Genomic DNA, 21,133 nt, shown 5'->3' on the forward strand with positions numbered 1-21,133 from the left:
AGCGCACCGGCGTTTACGCCACTGCTTAGCAAAGCGGGGTCAGGTGCCGTCGCTGGGACAGGGGCCGTGCTAGCATTTGTAGCCTCTGGCACTCAGATGTTGCCTTTTCATCAAGCTGGGGGTGCCGGGAATTTGCCAAGGCGGGGAGAGCGTTGCTCAGCCATTTCATAGCTGGGGAAGGCGAGGCCCAGCGAGCTGATGCTATCAAGTGATGGTGAGATAGCCGTGAAAACTGGGAGGACAGCGCATGTTGCCTGCCTGCCTGGCTGCTGCTGCTGCTGTAAGGCTGCTCCGTGCTGAAGATGTAGTGCGTCTGGCCAGCCATAATAGATTGGCCTCCTTGCCTGCCATCTGGCATCGCTAAAATAAAGTTTTACCAAGTTCAGAGTGGCCCAGATCAGGTCACCGTCAGCAGGAGAGATGTGGTCACGTCAGGTTTTGTAAAACCTGCGTGTTCCCAAGCTCTCCCAGGGGACTTGCAGGGTATGTGTAAAACGTGTGATGATTTATAGTACTGTGGGCTTCAAAGAAAGGCTGGAGCTTGGCCCCCTCTGCCCAGACACACCTGGAGCTGACCAGAACAGAGCCAAGGGGCGATGAGGAGCTGCAGGGAGCAGCTGCAGCCCTTTTTGGGGGCTTGGTACCTGGTGTGAGGAAGAGAAGGATCTGCTGCATCGTGCAAGGAACCCCAGCTCCATGTACTGGAGCCCTTACCAACACTACCCTGCCTCCCCCGGGGGCTTTTATCCCCACAGATGGATGGAGAAAGAGAAACCAAAGAGGTTCACAGTGAGTGGCTTTTGCTTGGGGCCCTGTGCACCAAGCACCATCCTGCTGTGGGTACTGCTAAGGAGATGGTTATCACCTAATGACAAAACCCTCTTTCCGGCCCTGCCATTGACTCACTCGGTGTCTGTCAGCAAATGCCTTCGTTCCTTTCTGGCCCCGTTTCCCTGTGAGTGAAGCAGGATAACAACACTGCCCCATGCCTCCAGGCAGCTGAGCTTGATTGCTCCCTGGTTTCAGGTGCTGGAGCCACACGTCTCCCTTCAGGGCACCCACCTGCCCCCTGCCACTGCCCACAGTTTGTTCATTTGTTTGCTGTGCTGGTGGGAGAGGGCCTGATCCTGCCCTCCTTACGCCAGGAAGGCTCCTGCGGATGCCATGGATGGGGAAGAATTAGGACTCGGATGCAATTTGGATTAGCTAAACATTAAGCTATGTCCAGGTGGAAGGCAGCACCCAGGGCCCTGGAGCAGCATTCCTGAGGTCAGGGGATGGGGGAGCAACGAGGGGGGTCCCCAGCTCGGGGTGGCACCGAAGGGGCTCAGGGCTGCAGCCAGCCCTCTGCCCTGGCTCGGCTCCAGCGATTCCGGTTTGCCTGGAAAGAGCATTCTAAAAATGGCCAGTCTTCCCCTAAAAGTAGGTGAAATATTTATAAACCCAGCCTCTAGAGGAGACCTTTTGCGTAAGCATCAGCCGCTCCGGCTTCCAAACGCACGCGCTCCCCAAAAGCCAGCTCGCTTGGAGAAGGGGCCGGGGCGACTCGGATCGCGCTGGCCGCGGTGACAAGAGGGTGGCCGAGGGACAGAGGGTGGCAGGGGGACAGCGGGTGGCAGCTCCGGGGGCCGGGACCTGGGCTGAGCGCCGAGGGATGCTCTGAGACGCGGCCACCGGGGGGCTCCGGGGGGACCCCGCTGCGCGCTGCTCGCCCGCGGGAGGCTCCGCCCGGCCCCGGGAGGAGGAGGAGGAGGACGAGGAGGAGGAAGGAGGAGGAGGAGGAGGAGGAGAGGGAGGAGAGGGAGGAGGCGGCGCCCGGCGGGGCTCGGCGGGCTCCGGAGGCACAGCCGCGAAGGAGGAGCGGGGCCGGGCGGCGCTGGAGCCGCATCGCCGCGGGCCGCCCCGCGCCGCCGCCCCCCAGGATGTGGTGGGACGAGCGGGTGTCGGCGAGGTTCCGCAGGAACCTGCAGCCCACCCTCACCTACTGGAGCGTCTTCTTCAGCTTCGGCCTCTGCATCGCCTTCCTGGGGCCCACGCTGCTGGACCTGCGCTGCCAGACGCAGAGCTCGCTCTCGCAGATCACCTGGGTCTTCTTCTCGCAGCAGTTCTGCCTCCTGCTCGGCAGCTGCCTCGGAGGGGTCTTCAAGAGGACGTAAGGAGCCGGGAGCCCCCCCCCTCCCCTCCGCAGCAGCCCCGGGCTGGGGGCGGCCAGCGCCGGGCCCCCCGCGCCCGTCCCCAGGGCTTGCACGGCTCAGCCGGAGCGCGGAGCCTGGTGGCCCCCCTGGAAAATGGTGCTGGGTGCCGGGTGCTGGGTGCCGAGGGGCAGCTGGGGGCATGGGAGGGAGGGAGGGGACCAAGGGAGGGCCGGGGGTGTGGGCTGGGGGCTGCTCGGGGTCCTGCTTGCCCACCCGTTCCCTGCCACCCGCTGCCCGTGCCCCCGAGCTCGGGACAGGGGCAGCCGCGGCGTGAAGTTACAGTGAGAACTTCCTGGAGGATGTTTCCCTTACCCGAATCGCTTATCACAAAGATAACATCGAGGGCCTGTTTTAATAACCCCGGGTCGGGAGCTGAGGCACTGCCAGCCCCCTGGCTGCGGGGGCACAGCGCGATGCCAGGGGACGAGGGCAGCAGCGGGCAGCAGCGAGGTGCAGCCAAGCAGGGACTCACGCCGAGCTTCTGCCCAGGATGTGTTTAACATAAGTAATGTGCAAGGCTCAACCCTGAAGGGTGCCAAACTGGCACTAGGTCGGAGGCTTGATGACAGCTCCGCGCTCCGGAGGCTTGGCTGGTTATTTACCTTGCCGCTCATTCTCCGGGCAGTGGTGTAACGTTTCACCTCCACGTGTGTCTCCAGACACACGTCACCTGGATAAATTTAACACGTATAGAAAAGAATCTCACACGAGCCCTTCGCTTCTGTCAAAAGCCCGTTTAAGAATGGCTGAGTTAGGTGGCATCAGAGCACCTGTGAAGTCACCATCGTGGTGCGGGAGCTGTCCCAGCCGCCGTGCCCAGGCAGAGCCCAGAGGCTTTGTGGAGCAGCCTGGGCTGTGCTCCTGTGGGCTGTGCTAGGAGAGGAGCACGATGTGGGGGAACGGGGACGGTGTGTGGGGACCTCGCCCTGGGTCTGACACAGACCTGAGGCTGCCGGGTCGGCAGGCAGCGCTCCGTCAGCCCCGCTCTGCTTCGAGAGTGTTTGAAGCAGCGGCGGAGGAAAAGGCGGAATTGTTTCCTGTCATCAGCTTCCTACCCAAAACCTCCTGCCCCTGGCCAGCACCTCGTAAAAACCCGCTTGAGGTTTCGTGGTTGGAGGCTCCTGAACTTTTAACTCTGCAGCAGCGAGTTGGGGAGGACAGCACGCGCGCTGCTCGCTGGGGCTGCGCACCAGGACGCGCTCGGGGCTCCTTGAGCAAGGGGCTTTGCCATGCCCACGAGCCCTGGCGAGCAGCAGTAGTGCTGCCGGGCAGGAGGGCGTTTTGGGTGCTTGTGGCTTGTGAACGTACCGGGTTACTCCGAGCAGTGCAGTGGTTTGATGCGTGGGTTTGGACAAGCATGTTACGTGTGCAGGCTCTGAGCTCCGCTCTCCTTCCCGTGCTGCCCTGCCGCACGCTCCTGCTCCACGGGCTGGAGGACTGAGCGATCCCGGGGCAGGCAGGAGCACTGGGGTGGGCTTTGCTGGCTGGGAGAGGGTCCCAGAGCCTCACCTGGCAGCAGTGCAGCTGAGCCATGGTCTGGCTACAATTAATTTCCTCATGTTGAGGGACAGAGGCTTGCTTTTGGTTAAAATCCTGTTGGTCTGAGCCCTCTGCTCTGAACGACGAACGTGTGCGAGAAAGCAGCGTTGTGGCTGGGTTTAGTGGCAGAAGGGGGCAGGTGGCACCTGAATGAGGCTCTGGTTCCTCTCCACAGAGAAGCTGCTGAACACAGGGTCGTGGTCTCTGCTCTCCTGGCCCTGCTGGAGTCCTGGAGCGCTGCGAGGACAGAGCGTAACGATGGCACCGTTCCCTCCGCAACTCGCTGCGAGCTGGGATTGCCAGGACCAGCTCCAAAACTCCCTCTCCTGCTAGATTTCAAAGAAGAAAGTTTGTCATCATGAGCAGTGTACAGACGTAGCTGTTGCTTCCAGTGCTTGCAGTGGGGCCTTGGCTGTGCCCTGCGGCCCCTTGGCTGGCCGGGGAGCATGGAGCAGCCTCCCGCCTCGCTGCCGTGCACGTCGGGCAGCTCGGGCTCACAGCATGGGCTCTGCTCTCTGCTAGGTTGTGCCTGGGGAATCGCTGGGCTCTAACTGCAGCTCTGGCTCAGAAGAATTCAACTTTTTTTGTGAGGTACAGTGAAATTGTTCTCTCACATAGGTGGGAATAAGGTTTGGGGGTCCTGGTAGAGGTGCCGTGACCAACACAGCCTTGGGAGCAGCTGATGCTCTTCATGAGGAGCTCTGTGCACCCACGGGTGAAGAACACCGAAGGCTTTTCTCTCCTGGCCTTCACCTTTTCCTTTTCAATCTGTTTTTACTGGGTTTCATGCTTGCGTTGTAAAGCTAAAGCTGTGCTTGCTCTGTGCTGCTGTGCCGCACGTGCTTGGGACAGAAGCAGCAGGTAACAGAGCACCTGTACCCCAGCTGGCTTTTTGTCATGCTGAAACTGCCTTTGTGAAAACTGAGCGTTTTTTGCTCTTGCTCCCAGTGTCAGGTCAGCCTGAGCTGACCCCGCTGGCACGAGCAGAGGAGAGGAGGGGGCTGGCGTGCCTGTTGCTGCGTTGGGGCCTTGTGCAGGCTCTGCCTGAAGTCGTGATCCCCACCAGGACCAGGAGGGTTGTGAGATGGGACCCTCTGACCCTTCTTTCTCTCCCCTGAACCCCGGGTGCCCGCTCACACCGCAGAGCGTCCTCTGGGAGCAGTGGCCCCGTCCCCTCCCTGCCCTTCAGACGCCCGTCCTCTGGAGGTTTCTGCTCAGACACGTGGATGGTGCGTGCAGGACGGTTCTCATGGGGGAGGAGAGCAAAGCCTTTTGTTGCTGGGAGAGCACGGAGCATGGTGGCAAGCACGGGCTCCTCGGGGGAGGCTCCTCCACCCCGGCCAGTGCTTCCTGATGGAGACCAGGGTACCTGAAGGCAGGAGTGGGATAATCCATGCCCTCTTCTTCCTCCGTGTCCTCACCTTGTCCTCTTAGGGCTTTGGGGTTTTAATGATCGGTTTTGCCAAATGGAATTAACCTGACTATCGTTTTTCTTCGTGATGTGAGGGACTTAGAAAATGCTTCCTGAGGTAGGGAGAAACATCCTGCAAGTTGGAGAGCGCCCACTGCGATAGGAGATGTGAGCTGGGGCTCGTGTATGCTGCAAGGGGGAAAGAGGGCGAGCTTTGCTGGCAGTGGTGGAGCGTGGTGCTACATCCCCTGCAGCAGGTCAGCCCGAACCTGCTGGTGCCAGGCTGCAGATCTTCCCCCAAGGGTTGTGATGGAGCCGGGATGTGCGCTGGGTGCTCCAGGAACCCAAGAGGTCAGAAGGAACATGAAGCCCCACTTTCGCAGCCTGTATTTGGACTGAAAATCAAGATTAAGCGAGCTTTTGCCCATGGCACCCGAGGACACGGGGACTGGTTCGTGATGGGCAGGGCAGCCATGGCACTGCATTAACGTCAGGGTGTCTCATGAAGCCCTCTGGAAGGGCACGTTGGCTTCACATCAGCAAGGCACGGGGTTCAGACTTGCTCTGAAAAGTTGCTCCCGAAGAGGTTTGTCTCTGACGGCATCCCCAGCTGGCTGCATGGTGCCTCCACAGGTGCTGGGCAGTGTCCCTCGAGTACCCCTGGGCGATGTGGCATGAGAAGAGGGCAATTCCTTGGTCTCAGCACTGATGCCAGAGCAGGAGAGGGGGGCTGTGTGCTGCCCTGGGCTGTGAGCTGCTGCTGTCTGGGGACAGGCACGATGCTGTGATTAACGTCGTACGGCTGCAGGCAGGAATTTCTGCTCTTTGGGGACCCGCGAGGTTGTCTGTGCAGTGCTTTTTAAGAATGGATTATTTGCAATTAATGTTTAACTCCAGTAATGAACGTGCTCCCTTAGCCAGGCAAACGCAGTGCTGAGGCTGCCTTGCTGGGGCTGCAGAAGAGAGGAGGCGTTTGGGGAGGTCTCGGTGCGCGTTCCTCCATCACTCCCAGCCTCAGATTCACCAGCTGCTGGTACCTCTGCTGCTCGTCCTCCTGCTGTACCCTGTGGAGTGCTGCCTCCTCTCTCCAGGCTCGAAGCTGCTTCTCACTCACGTGCTCGCTGTTTTTTTCCTGCCTTGGCTGTGCACACCTCGCTTTGCTCCCTCCCTCCCCCAGAAATCCCCTGCTGGATCCCCGTGTTGCTGCCCGAGGAAGATGGGGAGTCACAGCTTTACAAAACGTTGGCTTGCCCAGCGTGGTCTCACTGACGGGTGGATGAGGTTGGGCTGGGTGAGGTGGGCTCACCGAGCCTCCGGCACCACCCAGCTTGTGCCACCAGGCCTGAGGATAAGGGACAACTGCTCTTGGACTGTTTTCCTCCTGACACTGCTGAAGTGCAGGACGTAGGAAGGCAGATTACTGAGAGTTTGCAGGTGAATGAGGGCCACGCAGAAGAACGGGTGTGATGTGTCTGAGGCTGAGCCGTCCTGGATGAGCAGCCAGGGCAGAAGGACGGGCATCGTGGTGCCCAGCTGGCTCTCGTGGCAGCTCTGCCTTGTGCCTCCCCCATGCCTTCTCCTGCCTCTTTGGGCAGAGTGTGAAGTGGCTGCAGCAAGCAGATGGCCTGGGGGAGCGAGCTGGGGGCGTTTCACCTGCTGCAGACCCCAGCTGCTCGTTAGCAGCTCCTGGCAGGGAGCTGCCGGGCACTGCACGGGGCTTGGGGCAGGGCGTGGGAGCCCGAGCTGGGAGGGACGAGCTATTTACTCGCTGCTGTGACTCTGGAGTCCCATCTTTCTGCTAGCCTCAGTCGTTCCAGTGCTTCGCTGTCTGGTCCCCGTTTCCTTCCTTCCTTCCTGCCTTTGGACTTGGCAGCTCCGGAGCAGCGCGGTGCCAGCCTGGGCGCCGTTCTCTGGCTGGCGCTGGGCTCGCGGTGCAATGCACCAGCTTCCCACACCGTGCCCGTCCCCGGGGCTTCTCCCGTGGCACGAGCGGGACAGAAAGCAGCTGCCTGCAGAGGGAACGGCCGCGGTCCTGAGCTCGGCTGTGGTCCTGAGCTCTGCCCTGCTGTGCTGGGGGACGGGCGATGCTGCCAGAGCAGAGCGCAGGGCGCAGCAGGCGAATGGTGGATCCATGCCGTTAACAAGGGAAGGTTCTTGGGTCGTCTGCCTTGAAATGTGCAGAAAAGGTTTGAAGGGAAGGTTGCTCCGCTTGAAAGCTGCCCAGAGGATCTGCCTCTGGGGGGCATCGCGCTCCAGGCAGGAGATGCCGTGCCCTGGGCTGGTTACGGCTGGATGTGGGGGCACAGAGGAGCCGGGCATCCCCCTGCCAGCCTGTGGGGACATCACCTGAGAATGGCTTTGCCACCAACTGATTGGGGCTGAAAACCCAAGGCGGTGCTGTGTTGTGGATGCTCCTCAAGGCACTAATTCTGTCCTGTCCCCGTTCCCTCCCTCAGGTTGGCTCAGTCGCTGTTTGCGCTCTTTGCCTCGTCCCTCGCCATCTCCCTGGTCTTCGCCATCATCCCCCTGTGCCACAATGTGGTGGTCCTGGCTGTGGTCATGGCCGTGGCGGGCCTGGCCATGGGCTGCATCGACACCATCTCCAACATGCAGCTGGTGAAGATCTATCAGAAGGACTCGGCCATCTTCCTGCAGGTGAGCATGGAGCCTGCGTCCCCCCCTGGCTGTGCTTCCTCCCCCGAGGAAGAGGAGAGAGGAGCTCGGCCAGGCTCTGCACAGAGGGCCGTAGCCACCAGCTCTACTTGCGTGCCTCACCTCTTGCAGGCCCTTCATTTCTTCGTGGGTTTTGGAGCGCTGCTGAGCCCGCTGATCGCTGACCCCTTCCTCTCGGACACCAACTGCATCCTCTCGAACGCCACGGCCAACGCCTCCAGCAACCTCCCTCACATCCGCAAGTCGCTGGTCCCGCACCACCCGGGCAACCTGTCCCACTACGACCTGCCGATGAAAGGCATGGTGGTCACCCGCGTGTCCTACGCCTTCTGGATCATGGCCCTCATCAACGTGAGTGCTGCGGGGGCTGTTGGTGTGCCGGTGGTTGGGGGTTCCCGTTGGGTGGTGCCAGCGATGGAGGAGGCGAGCGGGTGGTTGTGCTGGTCAGCGGGTGCCTTGTCTGCTCTCGTTGGAAGCTGCTTGTACCTCCAGCATCCGCGTATCCAGGAGTTAAAGCAGCTCGCGATGCTCAGAGCCACAAAATCTTCCCATTGTCAGCCTGGGGTCGGGGCTGGTGGTGTGAGGAAGGCACGGCAGGAGGGCGATTCGCAGCCTCTGTATTTGTAGGAAAATGCCCACCAAAGGACGGGGTTACTGGGGCAGTGGCTCCCCTGGTGGCAGCAGCAGCCCTGTGAGCGTGCGTTCAATTGCCCGTGTCGATCTGGAGAGATAAGGGCAGCGGGTGCTGGTGCAGCCCCGAGTGCTGCTGGTGGTGCCTGGATTGATGCTGAGGGTGTAGAAATCCAGAGCGCCCAGCTGGGTTTCTGTGTACACGGTGCCATGTTTAGTGCAATTCCTTCATGTTTCTTTTTTTTTCCCCAAACAACTACAAGGACAGTTTTTAGAGGAAGGCACAGTGGCTGCTCGCTGCCCCCAGCTGTGCAGGTTTGCATTTTGGCAGAAGGGTGATGGCTAAAGATGTGCTCTCCCCACTCCAGGCTGGCGAGCAGCCCTGGATCCTCCACTGCTTCATCAGTGCTAGGCAAAGGGCACAGGTTCTGTCTGCTCGTGGTCTGCCCGTTAGGTGACAAACTAAAACCCCAGTGCACCTATTCCAGCGGTGCTCATCGCTGACGTGAGCAGAGCAGTCAGCCCAAATACCTGGGCAGGTGCTGAAATGAGTTCCTCTGCAGAAGTACCGAGGACGATGTTCTCTGCCTAGGAGAAGGCTGTTGTAATTACCTCTGACTCTGTGTCTGCCATGGGAAATGTGCTTTTAATTACACCAGAGCATTATCTATTTTGCCAGTCTATCTTGGGCAAGCTAATTTAGTTTCAAAGGCAGCGCTTAATATCTGCCTTGAATGCAGCTCACATCCGACACCCGGAGCACTGACAGGAGGGCGGTCATCAGAGCCTGTTCCCACCACTGGCCCCTGGACATTTTGCTGCTGTTGCTGCCCGTGGGAGCAGGATAAGACCCCAGGCTGAGTCCCTCTGCACCCAGCAGCTGGTGTGGGCAGGCCACGAGCTGGGTTTGAGCATCACTGCAAGCTCAAGTGCTGTCGGTGCGGGTTGTGTGCGCACGCAGCGAGCAGGACCCCTGGGGAGGCAGCGGGAGGCAACAGGATGCTGCTGGGCTCCTGAGGATTAGGTAATGAAGACAAGGGGAGCTGGGGAGTCAGACACGCGTTGTGCACACAGCTCCGGTGTGTCTCCTTACCAAGCAGAGCCGTTATTGTCTTCTCCAAAGCCTCGCAGAGGGAGCTGCCTCGATTCCTTATTTAAACGGGGTAACCCAGCCCGCTGGCTGGAGGTAGTGTAGGCAGCTGCGCTCCAGAACCGACCCTTTAAGGTGTAAATGTCAGAGAAAGGAGACGGAACTGAAAACCCCGGGGAAGGGGATGAAATGAGTAAGCTGTAGAAATGGAAACCAGAACCAGCGACTTTTTTTTTTTTTTTTAATGGTCAAAACCCCAATTCCGTGCCAGTTCTGAGGGCTGCGTGTATTCTGACAGGACAGCTGAAATGATTCATTTTGATTTCTTGCTTTGTTTAAAGTTGAAATGTCTCAATTTGGCTTTGGCATGAACACAAAGTGTAAAGCCGATGGAATAGTTGGTTCAGTGTTCTTGAAGCAAAATGTTTTTGCTTTGGTAGAATTAAATGGTTCAGCATTATCAAAATGAAGTGCTTGGATGACTCACAGCCAAAATTTTTCATTCTAAGAGAAAATTTTGGCTTTTTATCTAGATTTGGAACAAAAACACATTTTAAAATTCAGTTTCCCACAGAACGGAAATTTCATCATCCTGCCCGTTCCAAGGGGCTGGAAATCAGGAAAATGTTCCTCCGAGAGGGACGTGTTTGTCCGGAAGGTGGTTTCCCAGGGGAAGTGCAGGGCGCTCCATTGTGCTTAGGTTGCTTAAAAGTAGCTTGGACACGACGGCAGGGAACAACCCCATGCTCCTGGTGGGGGGGGGAAGACTGAAATAGAAACTGGAGGGCAGGAGCCTGGAGTTATACTCACACTTAACGAGTTGTTGCATCACGCAGTTGTGTTTATAATGACAGTTAAAAACTGCACGGGGCCGGGGGTGACGTCCCCAGCAGGTCAGAGCTGGGGCTGGAGAGGTGGCTACGGGCAGTGGGGCTCTCCCTGGGCATTTTGCCTTCCACCCCGTGCAGGCTCCCAGCTCGATTTTCCCTCTGTGAACTGGGTTCATCCTCGCTGCTCCACCTCCAGCTGGTGCACATGGAGCTGCAGGAGCTGGTGGTGTGGAAGGGACGGTCCTCGAGCTGTCCTGGGGCACGGGGTAGGCTGCACCTGCGGTGTGGCTCTGTTCCTTTGCCGGTTGAAGTGTGCCCTGGCAGGGCTCCGCTGTTTGCCTCTGTTTGCTCCTCTCCACCTGCCTGTGGAACAAGCAAAGTGCTTTTGCGGACGCCCCGTCCCCTGCGCGCACCCTGGATTGATGGCTGGGCTCTCCTGCGGGGCTGCTGGTCACGGGTGACCGTCCCCAGCTGCCCTGCCAGCAGGCTGACGTGTGGGACACAGCCCTGGCTCGGGATGGGGCCCTGGAAACCTGCTTGCTCCCGAGCTTTGCTTTCCTTTCCTTTCTTCCCTGAGCTCGCTTTGGTGTGGTGGTGGGCGAGGGCTGCGCTTGATGGCAAGTGAGAGTCCAGGTTTGGGGCATTTCCTACCAGGAACAGCCAGCGCTGGTGAGCCATCAGCAACCAGTTCGTGTCTTGATGGAGCTGGGACTTGTGCACCCAAGGCACTGCCAGCTTTGAGGTGGTACTGCCTGGATAAAGACGAAGGGGACCTGCTTATTTTGGGGTTGCAGGAGCAGGGCCGTGTCCGTGGTCCCACTGGGAACCACCATGGCCCTTTACATAGGCACTGAGCGCTCCTTAAGTGCCCGGAGCTGTTATCTATCTGGCCAGTCCCTCTGTGTGGTGTGTTTTGTTTTGTTTTGTTTTGTTTTTTGCAAAATCTGCAGTTTAGAAGAATAAAAATCTGGTCCTGACCTCCGGAAGGATTAGAACTATCAAGCAAATGCGTTTTTCTTCCATGGGACCGAACTAACTGTTCCTATTCCCATTGTTCCCAGAACAATGAAGTCCTCATAAATGAATTCATGCAAGAGAGGCGGGTGTGGGGGGGAATTCTCCATACATTTAAATAGTGCCACGAGCCAACAAAAGGCAGGAAATTTGGAGCTAGAGCTCACACTTGCTCACAGACATGTAGAAAACAAGAGCTCAATGGCTGGAGAGTGAGCTGTCACTTAGGATTTCCTGGCTTTCTCCCCCAGTGTGTTGCAGAATAAACACTGCTTGGTTGCAGCAGGAGGAGGAGAAGGGAGGGCTGGCCAGGGGCAGACCCAGCTTCATTTACTTCCCTCTATTTTCTCTCCCCCTCCTCCTAAAAATAAAAAAAGATCCAAGTCCCTCTGGGCTTGCAGGCACCATCAAGTCGTGGGTGTGTGCAGGATGCAGGCTCGTCCCTGGGCACGAGGCAGTGAGGGAGCGTGGTGCTGCGGGGTCCTGATGCTGCTGTGCGATGGATCCAGGGGGCAGGTGCAAGCCTGAGGTCCCCCTCTTTTGTCCCCACGTGTGCAGCACTGGGCAGAAAGCCCTGACTGCAGGGAAAGGTGCTGGTGGGGCCCAGCACCCGTGCAGCGGGGACCCTGGTGTGTGGGTGACTCTCAGGCAGCTGTGGCCAAGAGGGCAGGGGATGGAGGAGCAGCGTGGTTGCTCTTGGTCCCAGGTCACTCAGCAGAGGCTGTGCTGAGGGGTTTGTTTGGGGCTGCTTGGCTGCAGCAGGGCCGTGCCTGTTGGCCTGCGAATCACGAGCTCGTCTCTTACGAGATGCTGAGCAACCCCTGCTAATGGCTGGACAAAGCAGGTCGTGGAGCAGCTTGTGCATTCCTCACAAAGCGTTTCAGCCAAAGGCCTCCCGTTCAAACTGCTCTGCTCTCCACAAGGAAAAAAAAAAAAAAAAAAGCTACTTTATTATTATTCTTTTTGCAGAAGTAGACGCATGCTTGGAAACCAGAACGTTTTGGTTTCAAAGGGTTGGTACAGGCTTCAGGAGGTGTGTATCGGGTGCCTTCTGGTCCAGTGCTCCTGTCCCCCAACCCAGGTGAATGGTCCCAGCCCTACCAGGGCCCACGCACCCAGATTGTCTGGATTGAGAATCTCCTCAGATTGGTGCCTTTCTTTTTTTTTTTTTAGTGTGTTTCACTAACAAGCCTCAGTCCTTCCTGCAGTGGCTCCTTACCCCTTTGCCAGCTTCTGCCCTTGCCCTGAGGTCAGGGCAGCATGAGGTTGCTCTCAGAGGGAGATTAACTCACCAATATCCATTGTAGGTGCTGAATCCAGCTTCCTAAAAGTCCCTTGTGAGTAGGAAACTGGCCTGTGCTCTGTGTGGGATGTGTGCAGTGCTTACCTGCCCCTCTCTGCTCCTCCTCCACAGCTGCCAGTCCCCATCGCGGTGTTCTTCTTGCTCTACAAAGAGCGGATGGTGCCGTGCTTCAACAGCAGCAGCCATCCGCTGCTGTCAGCAGACGAGCTGGCGATGGAAACACGACCTACAGTGAAGGACGATCTCGCTACCTCTGTGCAGAGACCCCACGCAGCAGGAGGTGAGCTGGAGGCACCTCTCTTTAACGGGTCTGGGGGATGGGTGGTGAGCTGGGGGGAAAAAAAAAGAAAAAAGATGAATTTCAGAATGTCTCCATTGAGTTTAACAAGTGAGCTTAATTGCTATTGTCTAAGGAGAAAACTTTCCAAAACATACAAGTGAGTGTAATCCAAAAGTACCCAAACAATCCTGTTTGGTGCCCAATTGCCCTCAGATTTGTTGGGACCGTAACCCCTGACCAGAGGTTAGTATGCTGTCACTGGGATGCCAGGCTGCTTTCCTGCAAGCTCCCCGAAATTAATCCTGGGCTCTCAAGGTTTTTTTAAGCACACGTGAAAGTCGTGCCCCTTTGTTTCCTTCTGGTTTGCAGTCAGGTTTTGAGCTGGCTCCTCTGACGGTTCAGAATAAAAGTGGCGATCGTTCTGCAGAAAGCTGATTTTTTTTTTTTAATAGATCTGAAAGGAATAAGGATAGTGCCCTTTTTTGAGGCGAAAAGTTAAATTCCAGCAATAGTTTGAACTTGTGACTACACCCCGTTTTGTGGACAATAGTAGCATTGTTCTTTGCTACCCAAGAGAAACATATCAAAGTCAATTCTCCAGCTAGTGAATCTCGGAAGTAATCACGTTTTAGGGCTATGAGAGGAGCGTTGTTACAGAAGAGATGGCTTTACCTTAACAATTAAATTTTAGGGAAAACTTGAAGGCAGATGCAGTTAGAGATGTGGTGAGGTGCTGCAGAGAATGATTCGTAACTGTGCCTAGCGGTGTGGGTTCTCTGGTGTCTAGTAAGGCTGTGTTCATCTAATAGCATTTCCCTTAGCTGAAACACTGAGGGCTTCTTTCCTCAGCCCAGCTGCCCGTTTTCATACAACCCACTGGAGCCTCATGGTCATCAAATCTCCATCCTTCTCTTAAACGCCTTTGGGATGAATCCTTAGAGAAGCTGGGAGGCTATTTGGCTGACTACTGTGATCTTTGGCAGGCACGTCTGTGCTGGCAAAATCCCTCCTTCCCCATAGAAGCAGTGAGAATTTCATCTTTGCCTGTGCAGGAACAATCATCTCACCTGCTCCGGGCTCCGAGCGCAGTTAGGTTAAGGCTGGTGCTTTGCACTCCCTGCAGTGTGATGAGGTGGTGTGGCAGGGGCCAGTCGGCCGTGCCTGGGGTCCCGGTCCCCAGCAGGCTCGAGCACATTCTTGTTCTGCTGTCGACTCAGAGGAAGCGACACCAGCTTGTGTGTTTATCACCCTCTTTCCCAGAGCTGGCTTGTTTGGTTGAATATTGTTTAGCTGAAGAATGTGAGCTGTCCTGGGCAGGGCTCGTCCGTGTGGCTGTGAGGGACGCTGAACACGAGTGCTGGGGCTGAATGGGCTTGTTTCTTTTGACTGTACGAGTGGGGCCAGCAAAGTGGAGCTCAGGAATGGGAAGAAGAGCCTAAGCAGCTCCTGAGAGATAAGCAGCAAGTATCTTGGAGAGCTAGGATCCCGGTCTGTGGATAGCAGCCTCAAAGCATGTCTTCCTTCTGAAGTTTTCTAGGTAGGTACAGAAAGCCGTGCTGGCAGAGGTCAGCAGTGTTCCACGTTGTTCACAGTCCTCTCCGCGTCTCTGTCCTGCAGCCGAGCGCAAAACAAATCCCCATTGCGGGCTGGCAACCACCCAGCCCCAGGGGGACGTTCCAGCTAAGTTTGCTTTGCATTGTTTTTCACCAGGTCATGATGACTTATTTAGCTGCTGCCAAAGCAAAAACTTCAGAGGGGCTTCTTACACCTACTTCGCAGTCCACATCACTGGGGCTCTTGTTCTCTTCATGACTGATGGGATTGTGGTGAGTTCAGCTGATAGAGGGCTCTTGTCTGACCAAAGCTACATGGCTTTCTTCCTTCCAAATCACTTAAAACAGCCCAAACCCAGAGACAACCACATGTCCCTCGTGTGCAGCAGGCCGGACCTGAGGGTCTGCCTGTGCAGCAGTCTGGCTCCCAGGGTAGCTCATTAAAAGCTAATCAGTCTGGCTGATACCTGCCCTGCTTCTTGGGAGGGTTGTGTGATTTCTCTAAGGCTCTACGGTGCTGCAGCTGGATTGCTACTGCTGCTAACCTAGCCAGTTTAGAGCTGGAGGTGTGGCGTTGTCTGCTTGTGAGCAGTGGAGGTCTCTTCTCATTTCAGCCAGGGCGCAAGCACAGCTTTGTTTTATGTCACAAGAAACGGTGGTTCTTTGTTTGACGGGTCTCCTGAGCCCACAAAATCCAAGAGGAGAGCATGCATGGGGTCCCTGTAGCGGCCTGACGGCATGTCCCTCACCAGCACAGGCACAGCGGGTTTGCTGTACGTAGCACTTCTGTCCAGAGGAGGAAGACTCACTCTTGGCTGGCTGTTCCTTTTCTTTCAACAGTTTTGTCTCAGTCCACTCAGGGTAAAAACGCTGCTGGGTCTCACTAAGGTGTGAAACAGGAGTGGGGTTACACGAAGCAGCTGTCAGACGCTGGAACTTTCTAGGGCCTCCATCTTCAAGGCTGACTGAGTCTGGGTTCTTATGAGGAGAGGTATTAGGAACGTGCAGGTCCAAGACAGCCTTTAGGGAAGAAAGCATCTGTATAGATAAGAGCTTAGTAAGTATTTTACCTAGCTGTTAAGTCTTGCCCTTTTAGGAGCGCTTAAGCCCTGTGTTCTCCTCCTGGTGGAAGCTTGTCTCCAGCTGCCAGCTCTTAGGAACGAGGTTCATTGAGGTTCGATAGCAAATCCATAGGTGGGCTCCTGCACGGTCACAAGCGTGAATACTTGAGGGACAGGATGAAGCTGCAAAGCCTGTAAATCACCACGTCGATGTGACATGCTGTTTTGTTTTTCCCACAGGGAGAGTACTCGGGCTTCATTTACAGCTATGCGGTGGAAGAGCCTCTCTCTGTGGTCCATAAAGTGGCTGGCTACTTGCCCAGCCTCTTCTGGGGATTCATCACACTGGGCAGACTCATTTCTATTCCCGTGTCCTACCGAATGAAGCCAGCGACTATGGTCTTCATCAATGTGGTAAGGCTATTTTTACCATGCCTCTGCTCTGCTTGCCTCCAAGGTGCTCCTTTTGGTTTTGGTGTGCAGAGCTGCAGCGATTCTCAGGGCATACCTCGGCCAGATTTGCACCGGGCAGTCTGCCTAGCACACATGAGCTGCGTTAATCTTCCTCTGCAACACTCTCTGTGTTTGCAGCTGATAGATATAGGAGGTAGCTAGGACTTATAACTTGATTGTACTGCTTTTTCATGAGCTTGCTCCTCAGTTAATCTAATGCCAGATTTCTGAGAGCACCTAGTAAAGTGTCTGCCAACTTTATTTACTTTGCACATTATCTTCTCTGGCATCTACACGGAAATTAATGCTTGTGTTAGCCATGGGAAAGGGAAGGAAGTAAATCTACTAGTTCAGTAAATTCTCTGCTTAGACTGTAGCAGCTATGAAATAAATCAAGTTAATGTTAGTTTGCTTAAATTAAAATATATTCGTTTGAAAAAAGGGGAAGGAAGCCTGTAAAGAATATATAACAAAGATGTATAGAAGGATATGATAGACGACAGCGCAGGAGCTGGTTCCATTTCCCCATCATGTTATTGATTTTTTTTGTTTGTTTTTTAAAAAAAGATGGCAATTAATTTACAATTTATTTAAACCAGAATTTATTTTCATAGCAAGTCTTACATTAATATTGTGAGGTGGTGAGAGAAGAGGGGTGACAGTACACGTGGGGATGTTTTGAAGGCTAAGGTCTGTTGCAGACAGGCCACAGGTGAGGAAGCTTGCTTGGCACCTTGTTGCTGGTCACTTTAAAACCGAATTTTAGATACCAATGTCTGCAGCCAAATGAATTGCAATTATTTTAAAAATGAGTATAATTCCTTCCTATTTCAGAACACAGTCACTAGTTGCATGGGAGCAGGGAAAGCTCAGCCCCAGCAGCTCTAGATCAGATAGCTGGTGTGAGCAGTCCTATGTATCTGCTTAATTACTTCTCTTAATTGCATGACTGCACTATTAAACCCAAGGACAGGATTTAGTTTTTTAGCAGCTGCTCATATTTGCAGAGAGAAGAGCATCCAACCCTTAACAGAAGCCTTCTCACTTCCCTTTAAAGGCAGCAGTAGTAGTATCATCCAAGGACAAAAATTGGCTTGACTAACACTTGATGCTGTGCTTGCTGGTAAGTGCTGCTCTGTGTAGTACGACAGAGCAGCTCTTGGCAGTCGTTCCAGCATTATAGCAAACTGCAGTTGGAATTCATTTTCTTTACAATCCAAATTGCTCTTGTGTATATGTGCACACACCGCTAATTAGGGCCTGAACGATTAAGAAACATAACTTGAGTTGGTATTGCAGAGCTCCCTCTGCTGACTCTTTGCCATGGCTAACTGCATCTTGGATGTTTTTGCCATTACTTGTACACTAAAGCAAGCCAGAAGCGAGGGCAAGTTTGTTTAAATTTATTTGGCTTTTTGGCTCTGCTTGTGAGGGGTAGGGTTGTGAACAGTTATTGAGAGCAAGCAAATGCTTTAGCCTGCTGAGTAAGACTTATTAATGATTGAAACATATTTATATAATGGAGGTAGCAGTGCTGTTGTATTTAAAGCCAAAGTATTTTTCAAAACATGATCTCAACTCTCTACCTAATGAAGTCAAGACAGATAAATTACATATATTCATTTTAAGTCCCATTAGAAAAAGAACCAAATTCTGCACTGTAAAGATAGATGGATTTTAATTTGACTTGTTTCTTCAGTTTTTTTAGACTGTGAAAATGTAGTTGATGTTGTATTTTGCTGGGGAAAAAAAGAGAAAAGCTAGAGTTACTGTAACTCAGCATTTACCTTCCTGCTGACTCTCTGCGTTTGTTGTCCACAGGTTGGAGTCCTGATAACCTTCCTCCTGCTCCTGATTTTCTCCTACAGTGTTGTCTTCTTGTTTGTGGGAACAGCATCTCTGGGTCTGTTTCTCAGCAGCACTTTCCCCAGCATGCTTGCCTACACTGAGGACATCCTGCAGTACAAAGGTAAGCAGGGATTTGGGCACGCCTGACAGACTCTGAAAGTAGGCAGGTGTTCAAGGCTAGAGCTCAGACACCATCACACCTAGCAAATCCCCTTCCTTCTTCAGGGATGCTTAGGAGGACTGGAAGAAAGATCTGCTACTAAATACAATTTTCATTCAAGCTTGTAATCGGAAAACCTGACTGCACAAATCCCAGATTCACTGTACTAATAACTTCTACAGGCAGGGATCCAGACTGGTGCTTAGTTTCCTGCAGCTTTAGAGCTCTCAGGGACTGACAAGGGTTTCTGTTCTGACAGCATCATCCAGGTTATCAGTGAACTGAAAATCCTGGTTTGGCCAGCTTTTATAGGAGGTCTCTGCCAACCTTAGTCTCTGGGACAGCGATACAGAAAAATGAGTTCTTTTTCAGCAAGAAGCAGCAGCACCTCTGCTGACAGAGACAAGTTACAGAACAGGAGATGGTTTTTGCCTTAAACTTTTACCTTTCTGTACTACCCACATTTTAGAAGAGTGATTCTCAACATTAGATGGAAACATCCATCGAGTGTTTGTAAATCTTGCACAGAGAGGTCCGTGAAGGAGCAGTTTAAAGAAGTTACCAGCCTGGTCCTGGTGGCTGAATCATCTGTTCTCTGGCAGTATCTCTCGCACTGTTTCTTTGCAGGCTGTGCCACGACTGTGCTAGTGACTGGAGCTGGAATTGGAGAGATGGTACTGCAGTTACTGGTGGGATCGGTAAGTGTTGGCAAAGGAAAAAGACAGGGCATGCCAAAAACTGAGTGGAACTTTTAAATAGAAACCTTCGTCTCAGTTTTGGACAGTAGCTGTGGGGAAAAGCACTGGTTTACATTTGAGGTATCGAAAAGTAAAGCTCTCACTAATTGCTAATTAGGTATTTGAGTGCTACGATGACACGTCTGTTCCTTTTTCTTTTTTCCCCTCCAATTGCAGATTATACATGACCAGGGCAGCTACAGTTTCCTGGTCTGTGGAATGATCTTTGGAGGCTTGGCCTTTACCTTCTACGCTTTCCTCTTGTTTTTCCACAGGATGTACCCCAAGCCCCCGTCAGGTAAGAAAGCGCCAGCGCTAAGCCCTGCTTTATAATGAGAGGAAGAGTGGCATATGCATCAATACATAACCAGGGTGCAGCACTTCAGCAAAATGCAAGGAAATGTTTATTTTACTGCTGCTTCCTGCCCCTTCTTCCTGCTTTGACTTGCCCACAAAGCCTTGGCAGCCACAGCTCAGAATTTGCTTTCTTTTCTGTTGGAGAAGCAAGGGAAAAAACTAGGAATGGTCTGTGGATATCACAGAGGAAGCTTAAACCAAATCGGCTGCCAGCTGTACTAGCACTGCATACTGTGGCTGAGCTAGCAGGAGTAAGCCCTGCTAGCACAGGCTGCACAGGCTTCCCAAGGCTGTTTCTTGGCTAAAACCCAGGGAACGATTGGGTCTGCCCTCCAAAACAGCTGTCAGGCTCTTGAGAAAAGCCTCACCGATGAAAGATTTTTCTTACCTGTTGTGCCAGTCTATGCACACTCTCTTCCTTTTCAAGCACCTTTTACAGAAGGGGCACTGTGTGACAGGCGAGTAACTTGTTCAGGTTACTGGAGATTGAGGCCTTTCTTCTGTGACCAGCAAAGCAAAAAGCTAGTGGGGTGGGTGATAGAAGAGCAACATCCAGGCAGAGAACTCATGCACGTTCACTTAAATGTCTGTCTAATGTCAATTTTGCAGATATGGATGCTGCCTCACCTGACAAACCAGCAGTAATGGATGACACTGGACAGTATCAGCGCTAAAGAAGTGGCCGTGCCCTAGACAAGCAATAAAACAGCACACAATTAAGCAGTACTATTAAGGATGATTTCACACTTAATGACTAAATCACGCAAGTTTTCTGCAATCAAAAGCACATTAGTTTGGGTAAGTCAGAATCAAGGAAACGTCCTAAAACACCATGGGAAGCTAAGCACAAGTTGCCCGTACCACATGTACCAAAAAGACTGTAAACATCAGACTTACCCTGTACCTGAAAGGCTACAGCAGTAGGGGAGGGATGATGGAGAACAATTAGTCCTGCAAATGAGCTTTCCTTACCGATTCAGGATGAAAGGTGGAGGCGAACAATTTGTTCCGTATGTAAGACTTTGAAATTCTTCTGGCTTAAGTCATTGACCTCGACAGGTTTTTTTCTTTTTTTTTCGGTCTGTAAAGTACAGGAACCCTTACAATTTACAGCACAATACTGGTTTTGAACTATTTTTTGGTGCAACACAGGAGTGTATGTGATCTCCGTGAATACTTCCAAATGGGAAAAATTATGCTATTGGTAGAACCCACCAAGTGCACAGTGGTAGCAGGCTCTATCTATATTTGCACAGTTGATTCTTGTATATTACACAGTGTCAGATGTTCACGAAGACAGTGTCTTATTCAGCATGCTAGGGCCTCTTGATTATTAAAATCATTAGCTTTCTTTTTTAGAGACAAGAATGAGTTGTGATGTTTTGTTTTGCTTTAAGTCATTATGTTAGCTGCTACAGTTGCAGTGTCTTTTAGGGCAGTTTTATTTTTAGCTTCCAGTTGAAGCTTAAACAGAGGTATTTTGGAGCCAGCCTCCAGCTGCTTAATCTGTGCAATACTTATTATAACAGGACAGGTGCCTTCTGTAAGGTACTCTTATAACCCACGCATGGCCTATTACAAGCTACGAAGAAAGGACTGGCTTTAGAATGTAAAGCTACGTGCATCTATTTCTTCAGTGAGTGATTGGACATGTACTTTTTGCTTTAACTGCTGTATGTGGATGTACATATGTACGTGTGTATATAAAGCAGTGTTTAATTAAAGGTGATTGATTGCTAGATTCTCAGCACGACTGGACTCAGGTAACTTAAGCCCTTTGTGGCCAAGACTATCAGCTACTCTATTCAACAGTTCCGACTCTCAAATTCAGATTGAATCTAACAGCTGGTAAATAGAATTTCTGTTTTCCCAAGCAGTAGCCCTTACCTTCCCTAAAATCTCTTCACATGTGGCTTCTGTAGAAATCCTCTCAGAGTGTAGTCTTGTTGAGCTGCTGCTGTATACATAAACCTGAATGTGCTCTAAGTCAAAGCACGAA

At 53.3% G+C, this 21,133-nt stretch overlaps 1 protein-coding gene across 1 annotated transcript; it reads left to right on the plus strand.

Annotated features, from left to right (window-relative positions):
* Positions 1-1,922: 1,922 nt before the first annotated feature.
* MFSD4A (major facilitator superfamily domain containing 4A) lies at positions 1,923-21,079 on the plus strand. Its single transcript, XM_032203096.1, has 10 exons — positions 1,923-2,152; positions 7,602-7,800; positions 7,930-8,169; positions 12,797-12,965; positions 14,676-14,791; positions 15,820-15,993; positions 17,854-18,001; positions 18,668-18,738; positions 18,955-19,075; positions 19,744-21,079. The coding sequence occupies exons 1-10, from the start codon at positions 1,923-1,925 to the stop codon at positions 19,806-19,808; spliced, it is 1,533 nt and encodes a 510-aa protein (XP_032058987.1). The 3' UTR covers positions 19,809-21,079.
* Positions 21,080-21,133: the final 54 nt, after the last annotated feature.

This window comes from Aythya fuligula, chromosome 25, assembly GCF_009819795.1.
Source record: "Aythya fuligula isolate bAytFul2 chromosome 25, bAytFul2.pri, whole genome shotgun sequence".
Taxonomy (NCBI): Eukaryota; Metazoa; Chordata; class Aves; order Anseriformes; family Anatidae; genus Aythya; species Aythya fuligula.